At 38.5% G+C, this 12,412-nt stretch overlaps 1 protein-coding gene across 1 annotated transcript; it reads right to left on the bottom strand.

The window, feature by feature from the left end:
• Positions 1-9,046: 9,046 nt before the first annotated feature.
• LOC103433424 (uncharacterized protein At5g02240-like) lies at positions 9,047-12,185 on the bottom strand. The gene is made up of 7 exons (XM_008371688.4): positions 11,676-12,185; positions 10,613-10,884; positions 10,462-10,498; positions 10,279-10,376; positions 10,068-10,129; positions 9,473-9,596; positions 9,047-9,319 (listed from the first exon to the last, which is right to left on the bottom strand). Exons 1-7 carry the CDS (start codon positions 11,929-11,931, stop codon positions 9,200-9,202), a joined length of 969 nt encoding a protein of 322 aa, XP_008369910.1. The 5' UTR covers positions 11,932-12,185; the 3' UTR covers positions 9,047-9,199.
• Positions 12,186-12,412: the final 227 nt, after the last annotated feature.

Genomic DNA, 12,412 nt, shown 5'->3' on the forward strand with positions numbered 1-12,412 from the left:
GAAACTTAAGAGGGCGCAAGAATAAGTGCTTGTAATCTACTTCTTAGTTCTTCAGCAATAACACGGATACTTCTCTTCCGTAGATTTGGATCGTGTGATATTCTCTTACTATGGTGTCTGATAATCCAATAGAACCATCCAGCAAGGTACGAGTTTGTCACATGTTCACAATCTTATCCAAATATAACAACAAGAACAGTTAACTATGCAGTTTTATCCCAGCTGTATTTTTATGAAAAAAAACTCTTTACTTGTGCTCATCAGTCTCTATAACTCTTAGTACTTCTGTCCTTGCTTCAAAAGGCGGAACTCTCATTCTGCACACCTTCCTCCCTTGTATTTTTAATCAAAGAGGAATGTCGATGACTATTTTGGAGTGCTAATAGCATTGTTCTTAACATATGGTATTTGATGTGATGAATAATAATGTAGTTGGTGTCACAGCCCGTCCCGAATTATTTCTATTGGTGGTGTGAAAAGACTAAAGTACCCTTGAACGTTTGTGGTGTTGTATGGTTTAGGTTTTGGTTGTGGACCAATTAAAATTTTTCCTAAGTGTTTGGACCCAATTAGAAAAGAGATTTTTGTTTGTTTTGGGTTGGTAGCCCAAACTGGACCACACACACACACCCAAACCCCCGTTGACCTTTCTCTTTCTCTCTTTCTCTTGGATTTTTCTGAAAGTCCGTACAACTGTACCGACAAACCTCAAACTAGACCATTTCTTCACGGATCGATGTCAAGAAGCCTGTTTTTGTGTTCCTTGTGAGCTTAGGAGTCAAATGGTGGTGGTGGTTGGACGTGAAAACCCCAGAAACCCGAGAACCCAGTATCTCAGATTTTGAGCACTGTTCATGTGATCGTGATCGTGGATTTCGTGGATCAGATTTTGAGAACCCACAATCTCAGATTTTGTGGATTTCAAGGCTTGAAATTGGTAAGGTTTTGTTCTACTCGTTGTAAACTTCATTTTGAGACAAATTTCATGAATTTTAGTTTGAGAAATGAAGAAGATATGAAGTTTTAAAGTTTTTCCAGAAATCGGCAATCATAACGGCGCCGGCGACGGTCTCCGGCAAACCAAGGAAGACAAAGGGGAATATTCCGTCAAGTTTGACGGAATATTCTAACGGTGTCAAGTAACGCCATTAAATTCTGGTAAGGTTTTAATGGAATATTCCAAACGGCGGTTAAGTTTCAGTTAGGGTTTAGCTGCGTGCGGGGGCTCGTCTGGCCGTGCCTTGGCTAGCGCGTGGGGGCGCGTCTGGCCGTTCCTGAGGTTGAGTAGGTCATGGTGGTATATTCAAATACCCCATTTGAGCAATGTATGAGAAGTTATTTCCTAGTTTTGTGTATTTGCTTTAAATAACGTTTATTTAGTTATTTCACATATAGGTGAGACCTATCCGGAGGACGAGCGCCATCAATCGAGGCTTGGGGGCTACGACCCTTCGACATACCAGTAAGTGGGCTTTTGGGTTTCCGTATATATTTGAGATTTTTCCAGAAAATGAATTTGAATAATTATACGTTTCGAAATGTCATGCAAAGTATCTGTCTATTTTATTTATGCATTAGTAGTTGAGTTGGAGCAGAAAATTTCAGATACTCCAATTCTCCACTAACAAGTAATCTTGAACACGTTGAGAAGCCTTGGACACCATCTTCGCTTGTCAACAATGAGAGCGGGGGAACTTGCAAGAAAACACTCCGACGCTCAAGTCAGTCGTTGTTCAAAATAATTGCAAGACATTGTAAAGCTATCTGATACTTCCTTTTTTTCCTCTCCCTGTTCTCGTGGGATTCTAGTTCCTTTATAGACATAAAATACTTGGGCTTCAAGTTCCACTTTCCTCCTATTTCTCCATGTTCCATATTCCATGGAAGTGTTTGATCATGCTCCTTTATTCTAGCTTCACTCTCCCAAATTTAGGTAATGGCTCATTCCTTGAGCCTTAATTTTTGCACCCATAGATGCCCTTTTTTTTCTCTACAAACACATATCATCTGAATTTGTAGAGGAAAAATATTTCTTTTGCAAAAATTCAATTGACATCATTTTGTATGATACAACCAAACATGTAAGATTTCATGTGGATTATCTTCGAACATGAGTTTAGTCTTCGGCTACGATTGTAGTTTAGCCTTTGGCTATGATCACACAGTCATAATTTAACCTTCGAGGTGATCATATGGTATTTGACCATGGGTTTTGGGTTTTCAACCCTCGGTCTTGGGCTTTGGCCATAATTCGGTCTAGGGTCTTTGACCCTCGGTCTTGGGCATTCGGCCGTTTTACAATCTTTGTGTTTATTGCCTAAATTTGTGTTCGATCATGATCCTTTTGACCCCATTCGGTCTTAAGTTTCAAATTCAATTCGGTCTTAACCCATTTGATCTTGGGTTTTCGATCTTAATTCGGTCTCAACCCAATCGACCTTGGGTTTTCGATCTTAGTTCGGTCTTAACCTATTCGATCTTGGGTTTTTTGATCTTTGGGTTTTCGATCTTAGTTCGGTCTTAACCCATTTGATCTTGGGGTTTTTATCTTGATTCGGTCTTAACCCATTTGGGTTATCGATCTTGATTCGATCTTAACCCATTCGGGTTATTGATCTTATTCGGTCTTAACCCATTCGATCTTGGGTTTTTCGATCTTTGGGGTTTCGATCTTTGGATTTTCGATCTTAGTTCGGTCTTAACCCATTTGGGTTATCGATTTTAATTCGATCTTAACCCATTTGGGTTATCGATTTTAATTCGGTCTTAACCCATTCAATCTTGGGTTTTCGATCTTAAATTTTGAGGCGTTAGTTTAATTTTATATTTTTGATCATTGGTCTCAAATTCATAGATACCAGTTCATGATAAACCATTCATAAGCAATCATTATAGTAATAGTGGAAAAAAGTTGGACCTTAGCACGTACGCAAGTTGGTGCAGCACCCATAGTTGTTGCGCCTTAAACATTCACATGCTGAATTCTTCTATTCGAACATTCCTCTCAAGCAACTTCATCGCCGATGGAGTTGATGTAGAGTGTTTTTCTTTTGCTCAGAAGTCTTGAGTACACTCCCTATAAGTGGCTTTTCAATCTTCTCCTATCCCATGTCCTAATTGCACAAATGTCTTCAACAAATTTTTGTTAGACTTAACTTGGTTAAGCAAAAGTTTTGTTCCTTCATGAGAACTATGCGTACTTGTGCATATAAGAGCAATTCAACTCTGCATATTCACATATACATCTTAATAGCATTGTCCCAAGGTTATGAAATACATGTTGTAAAATAATCACCAACTGTTTTGGTGTTCAAGTGAGGCATGAGAGTGTATCTTCTCTACCATATATCAATAAGCAATGAACCTAGATCCATATATCAAATGAGTAAAAAATATAGTTCAAGTGAGGCATGGGGGCCTGCATTCCTGATGTTAACGGATAATGAATCAAGTTCTACATATCGACATGCATTGAGAGCTATGAAAAGAGAAACAAAAAAAAAAAAGAACTGGTATGTTCATATGGGAGCTTCAACTCCCACAAGCAAAAGCAAAGCAGCCGTGTCAATTTTCTCACTATTTGCAAGTCAATGTATGCAATAGTCATATTATAGTTTCATACAATGTCATGTATATACCTTCCATTTAAGTTGATATACCAAACAGAGCGTGTCATGTCCCATGAATAGCATTGCTTTCCTGTTATATTAAGCCTATGAAGCTTAATGGAAATTGACCTCGAAGAAAATATTTGATAATTGAGAATCTTATCACGATCATATTGTCAAAAATTAGAATATAGTGAGAAGTCTTATCTTGTTAGGTGACTAAGAAATTCCTCTTAACACCTGCAATTTTATAACCTGTAACAATATCGTTTCATGCAAATGAGATTGTAAAAGAGGGGCCCAAAAGAATTCTTCTCTTGGAGGCTTTAACTTGTGCCATAAGTTCAGTCTTCTACCATGCAAATGATACTCAGTCATGAGTTTGGCCCTCGGCCATGACTGTGCCTTGGAGTTGAATATTAGTTGCCCTAAACTATTCAACACATAATGGAGGGATGTGCATTACTTATTCCCTTCTTTTCTTATCTGCAGATGACTCTTGAGACAGTGCCCTACATTTAATGCACCTTGTGAGAATTAGGCATTTGAATGTTAGTTGCTTGCACCTATTGGATCTGCTCCATTCAATAGACAAAGTATATGGAAGCATGAATTGTGAATAATTTTATTGTCGCTCTTGGTAATTTCAATAACAACCATCATACATAACCTAGACTAGAGATAGCAGCTATGTTACCTTGAGCTCCTGCCTTTCTCTATTGGTTACTAAGAATTTCACTGCACAAATATGACTTTTGCACAATTGGACGACTGCATACATTACTGGAAAGCTTAGATGCCTATATATGACATTTGAGAATTTTGAACATTTCTTTTGTACAATTCAGAGCCATGAAGGGATGATGCTCATTCCCTCATCTTAAGTTGTACTAAAGAAGACCCGTAGTGAACTGTCTTACCGTACCATTTTGTTACATGCTATGATAAAAATGCATACTTCACACAATAACCTTGAAATAATAAAAGAGAAGAAATCTTCCCTGCTTAAGGTTTAGCTCATGCTCCATTTCCAATTAATTGGTGCTTAATGGCTTTATTAGCTCATTTGAATTAGCATTCTTGGAAGGGTCCAAGCCTGAGACCAACCAATCATCTCATTTTAGACGACAATGAAGTGGATTGGAATAGCTGCAGATGACAAAGGCTTGTATGTTGCTGGGGATGAGTTGCGATTGCTTCAGCCTAATTTCACTTTCAACACTTGTTGCATTGTCAAAGGTTCTTGCTCCCATTCAACTGTTTACTATCAACCTGTTCTCTATTCACTGAATTGTTTGACTCATGCCCCCACTGTAGCATGAATAATATCTACAAAGCAGCTGTGGAAAATGGAGGCTCGTACGCTGCCGAAGTTGGTTGGCGCAACGCTTGACTCTGAATCATTACTTTATACCAGGACTCTGAATTGATAACAACGATTAGTATTGTTGATATTTAATTAGGATTATATTATTATCATCAAATGTTATTTGTAATTTCTTGCTGATAAATACTACATAAAGAAGCAAATAAGTTCTTATCTTCTTGTTCGCATGATACACGACGTGCCCCAAATTCTTGGCTAGTCTCATGTTTAGTTTCCATTATCCTATTTCCGTCTGATCAAAAGCATCATTATCCAATAATAATATATTGTATTCAGGCTCATCCAGTGCATTTTTCTTAAATGGTGCATTCCAACACCATAGCCCTTTTGTAAATGCCACTTGAAATCCGAGAAGCTGGTTAAGAATAAAGCTCTTTCCCTGGTAGGCATGACCAATGATACCAATGGAGACAACCTCTTGATCCCTCTGGAACTTCCTATTCTTGTCGAGGAAGACGAGCCGTATCGGCTTCAAAGGGCCCGTCACCGATCGTAAGGGCAAGGAAGATAACAACGGCAACGGTGATGGCGATTAAGAGTTGTCTTCAACTCTGAAAATTTTCCCATGCTTTACCCTCTGAAGAATTTCCCATGTTTTACCGTTGCTCTCGGTTACGATGTCTTATAATGATTGTGCTTTCTTTCATCCAGTTCAATTAGAACGGGGGATAGAGAAACAGTCGAGGGTTATAAATTGGGCAAAGAGAAGAAAAGAAAAACTTATTCAGGTTTTTAGCCTGTGCCCCCATTGTGGCGTGGGTGAAACCATGAGTTCTCAAATACGGCTTTTTGTACGAATTCCCACAGACGGCGCCAACTGTTGGAGCGAAAAATTTCGGATGCTCTAATTCTCCACCAACAAGTAATCTTGAACATGTTGAGAAGCCTTGGACACTATCTTCGCTTGTCAACAATGAGAGCGGGGGAACCTGCAAGAAAACACTCCGACGCTCAAGTCTGTCGTTGATCAAAATAATTGCATGACATTGTAAAGCTATCTGATACTTCCTTTTTTCCCTCTCCCTATTCTCGTGGGATTCTAGTTCCTTTATAGACATAAAATACTTGGGCTTCAAGTTCCACTTTCCTCGTATTTCTCATTGTTCCATATTCCATGGAAGTTTTTTTATCATGCTCCTTTATTCTAGCTCCACTCTTCCAAATTTAGGTAGTGGCTCATTCCTTGAGCCTTAATTTTTTCACCCACAAGTTGCATATATTTATGATTGGTGCTGCAGACACACAGGTAAGTGCTAGGTAAGTTCATAAATTAAAGATATGAGATTGCTTCAGTTATGCGAGATATGATGTGATGCATTAAGAGCTCATAAACATGCACCCCGGTGTGAGTGCTCCCCCCTAAAGTTAGGGCATAGTCCTTCACGTGATGTTCACCTCCCGCACCATATGCTCACCTTAGATCCAAGTTAGGTGCACAAGCTTGTCGTACAGACCATTTTAGGTGGTTCTGACTCATAGGTGACCTGCGATCATTCGCACAGCCTTCATGTGATCGTAGCACTAGAGCATATTTATTTTACACCTAGTCTTGTCGTGCAGATCACTTTAGGTGGTTCCGACTCGTGTGCAGGATTTGATATGATTGAGATTGGTTATGAGCTATATACTCAGCCGTGCAAGTAACGTTAGGTGGATCTAGCTGATATGATATCTGACATTGATATATTTTAACTGGATTGCTTATGGTATTTCATTGAGATACTTTGGCATGGCATATTTATGAATATCGTTTTCTGAGCATGATTTTGAGATATGTATATATATTCTATTTTTTGGGAAATTATACAGGATTTACAGCGAGGGGTTAGAACTTTTGAGAAATGAAATCATTTTGAAAAGCTTTGTCTTTGCCCATTCACACTTTCTATTTTGCGCCCCTCCAGGTTTTAGGTAGAAGTGCTTTGGTGGCTCTCGGGGATTTCGACGGTGGTTCTGACAGAACATCATAAATGTAGGATCACCCTTGGGTGTTGTATAATTAGTACTTGTCCAGTCGGACTGCACTTAGGCTATTTATGCTCTGATTGTGTATTTCACACTTAATCTCGCACTATCACTTTATCTTATCCCATACTTTTAGTAGTTTGGCTTTTATTCACTCGTATTTCTCCATATCATTATTGCTTCTGCACTGTGCACATGGTTACGTCACTCTCACATGACGGCTAGCATGCCTCAATTTTGGTCAGGGTGTGTCAGTTGGCATTTCCCTTGTTTATTTAGCTTGAATGGTTTCTAAGACAATATTATTATTACCCACTTTCTCGATAGATTATAATATCTTCTGAGACGTCTGGAGTTATCCTGCATATAAAATTTGGTAGGCAAACTATATCACAGAAGTGATTGTCGCACATCTCTTAATCTTTTTACACATCCCGAATCTTTCTCAAAACATAGATAAATAGGAACATGGAATGAGAAAACTGGTGTGCGGAAATCATTTCTTATATCATAGAGAAGCCAACCTTTTGGGATCAATGCAAAGATGCCACTCACTAATGGCTGTTTAATTAATCCTTTCACTTAGTACATGAACAATGATAGAACAATAGTTAGGGACTATGATCATTTTGTGAGGCAAACCCATAAAATAACGCAGTGTAAGCTGATCATTTTACGTCTCTTTCTGCGTTACTTGAATGCGTCCAGGGCTTCATGTCACATTATGCTGACAGTAAACTTGTTCCAAGAAAGTCTCTTCGCTTAGACAATTGACATGGTTTTCCATGTACGGAATTTCTAATATTCTTAGAGAATTTGCGGTATCACAATGTGTATCCCTTGTCTTTGTCTCACTCGTCAAGTTCTTCAGGCAAACTTAGCTCGTCAAACCATCGAGGAGGATCATATCAAATCCCACCTACAAAATGTAAAATGAAACAGTTAACCTAAATTCCCAGATTCCTCAAAAAATAAAATAAAAAAAAATTTAAAAACCCAGAAAGGATTAAAGAAAATCCCAACAAAGTTAATTAGGGAATGTTAAGTTAAATAGCAAGGGGATTACAACGACAACTTCGCCAAGCAGTCAAGAGGGAACCTTTTGCAAATCCGTACTTCTTGTAAGCTTAGATTTGGTGTTCAACGACTAGAATTAACTATTAAGAGAGAATGCGCATACAGTGAAAAATAGTGTGTAGAAATCGCTGTTATTTGTGTTGTTTAGGCCATCTCCAACCCATCCAGCTAGAGGGTTATAAGGCTAAAAATAGCCCTAAATGACACAAAAACCGTCTTCAACTGAAGGCTAGGCTAAAGGGCTTGTGGGCCCCACCATGCCACAAAAGGAGAATCAGGCCAGCCCAAACCAGCCATCCAACCATCCCCCGCCGGTCTAGAGGTTTGAATCCTAATGGCTAGTTGCTGACGTTAGCTAGCCATTATATTTGAATTTAAAAAAAAATATTTTAATTCTATTTTTTTCCTATAACTACCTAAAATTCTATTTTTTTCCCCTTAACTATCTAAGCCATTAAACAACATTAAATAACATTAAGTAACATTAAACAACATAAAACTTATACAACATAAAAAAAAAAAAATATTTAACAACATGAAACTTAAACAATATTAAAAAAAAATATTTAACAATATAAAACTTAGCCTACTCCATGATTGAGGTAGTTTAATTGAAGTAACCATATTAATTCAATTAAAATAATAAATTATATTTCACCTTATAGCCCCTTCAGTTGGAGATGTTTTTTTGTTTCATGGCTATGTTTGTTCTATAGCCCTCTGGCCTTTTGATTGGAGATGATGAGAAATATAGTATGTCACTATTCATTAAAATATTAATTTCTTTAAAAACTATAGGGTTAAAACAAGCATCCCAGCTCTCATTCGGTTGGAGATGGCCTTATAGTCCAATTTAAGTTGGAGGAAGGTCGAGAAACACTTCAACAATCAAATCATGAGTTTTTTCTTCAAAACAAAGTCTTTTTAAAGTGTTTTCCCTGTCAATGAACACCAAATCCACACACCAATCTACGAAAAAGGTACAAAAACAAAGTCTGGTGCACAGACATACGCTAGTTCCTTGATCCCTTTATTACATATTAAAATTGTTCAAACTGCATACACATGCTAGCTCCTTTTCTGCTGTTTTTTTCCCAGTACAAACAAAACAAAACTCACAAGGGAAGATGTTCTCTTTGGCATTACAGATATTAGCCGAAGATCAAAATCGGGTTGTGATCTGGGAAAACAAAGCCTTAAAATCCTTGGTCGGTGTCCCAGTTCCCTCCGGCTTTGAGGCCAAATCAAATGCCTTAAACTTGGCCTCCTCGAACTGCAGTGCCTGATCAAAATATAGAAAGCAAACAAATCAGTACAATACATGGCCATTGCCCAAAAAGTTGATGCTGAGATGCATCATGCATGCAAGCTTTGAGGTAGGCAGAGAAAAAGGAAACTGTGAAACTGTTTATTTGCACACCCATGTACACAATACCTGAATGCAGACTTCTGCAACATCAGGTCTAGCAATGGTTCTTGTTTCGGTCTTAAGAAGCTCGTCATCCTTCCCTATAAGTAGTTCACGGATGCCGCCTTCTTTGTCTTGCAAGCCTCCGGCCCTAATAAAACCATGGAGATTTAGGTCAATTGGAAGCCATGTAGAATAACAAGAACAATCAATCAAAACATGAGTAGTTAGAAGTATAAGGTATAGAATTCAGTGATTTGAGCTTCTATTGTACGCTACACTGATGCACATAACACGCGGACAAGCTTTAGTATGAAAGCAAATCTAGGTATTTGTCAATCGCTCCAGCAGACAAGCTTTGGTATCCATATTCATCAGGGGTCACAACAATAAAGGGATGCTTTGGTGTTTTAGAAGTTCTCAAACATTGTGTTGGAAAAAAGATATAAAACCCAAAGCAAAGTAGCATAAACAATGGCTTCTTACATCATTGTGAGGGTTGTTGTCATAAAAAGACTTCCATTTTTCCGGTAACAGTAGTAACGAAAGCAGCTAGTGATGTTACAGAGTCTATTTAATACGAACATATTGTTTGAACAAGTCTGAATATAACTGGACCAACCTTATGATTGTGTATGGAATTCCGGAGTCAGCCAAATACTGCTCAGCCTTCCTCTTCCAAACCTGAGTAGTAAACATAATGCATAAACATTTATAATTAACATAGAAGCAGGAAGGAATAGATCAGCAAAGTCAAATTCCATTTCCACAAACAGAAAGCTGAAAAGCAACCACAAAAGGCGGTAATTCAAATGTAGTAAAGGATTACTTACCAATATATTGCCATCACCCAATTTGTTCAGGGGATTGTTAAGATCCGTTCCACCCATAGACCCAACCAACACAATCTGCTTCACTCCCGCAGCCTTAGCTGTTCGCATTGTCATGTAATTCAAAACTCAAAGCTAAAATGAACCATGTTTTGAATGAATGGAAACAAGGATAAAAATTCTCACCAGCATCTATTTGGTTTTTCTGTCCAATCCAATCAACCTAAAATGCAAACCCATCTATCAGAACAATAGGATAAAACAAAGATTGTAAAAATCATCATTTTAGAACCACGTATTTACAGTGATCCGAAATTCATAAAAATGACAGAACTACCTGTTCAGGATATGACCCGTCTTCAAAATAGAACTCAGGCCTCCCACCTTTAGTTGGATCGAATCCAGGTTTCATCTTAGGCACAGCACTTGTAAGGATAACGAGAGCATCGATCCCTTGGATTGCAGGTAGAATGCTGTCAGCATCCCTTATATCTCCAATATAAAGATCATCTGCTCCACCAATGCTCTGTTTGCTCTCTTCACTCCTAACCAGACCCCTCGCCACATACTGGTCTGACCTCTCCTTTAACTTCTCATAAACCAGTTTACCTGCCAAGTTTCCACCAATGCTACATCTAAATCACAAACCCTTTCCTCAAACAGAGGAGGAAAAACGATTTCCTCTTCCGCTTCCATCGCCATAGATAATGAGTAAATATAACCCAAAACAAACACATTCACAGTAACAAAACACAATTTCATTGCCATATATGTTAAGTTCAACTCACATTCACTATGCACTGACTGTTATTTAAATCACGAAACCTAAACCCTAAACCCGCGTACCCTTACAGCGGTGCACACACCGGGAATCTCCCCCACTCCATCAGACATGCTTCTCCAAACACCCAATTATCTCACACATTTCTGCTCACACTATGGGACTGAGTAAAAAAAAGGGTTCTATGCGCAGACGTAAAAGCTCCACAAAACCCATTGCCCCACCATAAATCCCACAAACCCAAATACTAAAATACGCATCTTGTAATGCTTTGTACAAAAAGTTCTTAACTTTATTTAGATTCATAATCCAGGAATGACAAACAATAAATCGCCTAAATCCGCAGACCTGGGTTTAGCCAAGTTAGCTAGAGCACCAAGTTCCATCCTATGCACTCAGGTTCTAATCCTCGTCCCGTAGCTTAAATGAATTTAGTGTAATTATCCTATCGCTTATTAAAAAAAGAAAAAAACCAAAATCCGGATTAAAACTACATAATCTAGAAATCCCAGCTCTCAATCAACACCTATAAATTAATTAAAACAGTCAACTTTATGTTAACGAGGAGAGAGAGAGAGAGAGAGAGAGAGAGAGAGAGAGAGAGAGAGAGAGAGAGTACCAGTTCTACCACCAGCTCCAGTGACAAGGACTGTGCTTGCACCCGAATCCGCCATCGCCTTTGTGACAACTCCTGCTCTCCCAAAACCCCTTCTCGCCCTTCTCTGGATAAACAAGGATGCAGCAGAAAATGAAGTGGATTGAAAAGAAAGGGTCGAATTTTGTGGAGCTCCTACCCAACTACATTTATGACTTTGACGGATGCTATTATTTGAGATAACCAATGGGACACGTGGGGCCACTGCCACTGTTGCCATCGTCACTGATGAGACCCAAGACTTAGTTGTACAGACCAGTTTCCATGCACCCTTCGTCACTCAACTGCCACCAGCTCCGCCAGAGAGAGAGCTTTGCTGAATTGTTCTTCACTGGTAGCTGTTACTACAACGAGTTTGGTTGGTCGGTTGCTTCCGCCTTATCTATTTGTCATTTGGATATGGAGTCATGAGTCATGACAGGGCCATATCTCATTGCCCATATCACATCAAGTTTTAATAGAGAAATAATGATCAATTAGATGAATGCTTAACTGGTAATTATATGGGTTTAATTTTCTTCCTCAGCAGAATTTGAAAGTTACAAACCTTTTACACAATTTGAAACTATTACAAGTAAGATATATTTTGTAATCACAAAAAGAAGATATTAGGATCACAGATTTAGTAAACCAAACTAGATGAAGCCAATTACATTTAACATATATATAGTAGTCCTCGATAAACACATATTAAGATAACA

Source organism: Malus domestica, chromosome 04, assembly GCF_042453785.1.
Source record: "Malus domestica chromosome 04, GDT2T_hap1".
Lineage (NCBI taxonomy): Eukaryota > Viridiplantae > Streptophyta > Magnoliopsida > Rosales > Rosaceae > Malus > Malus domestica.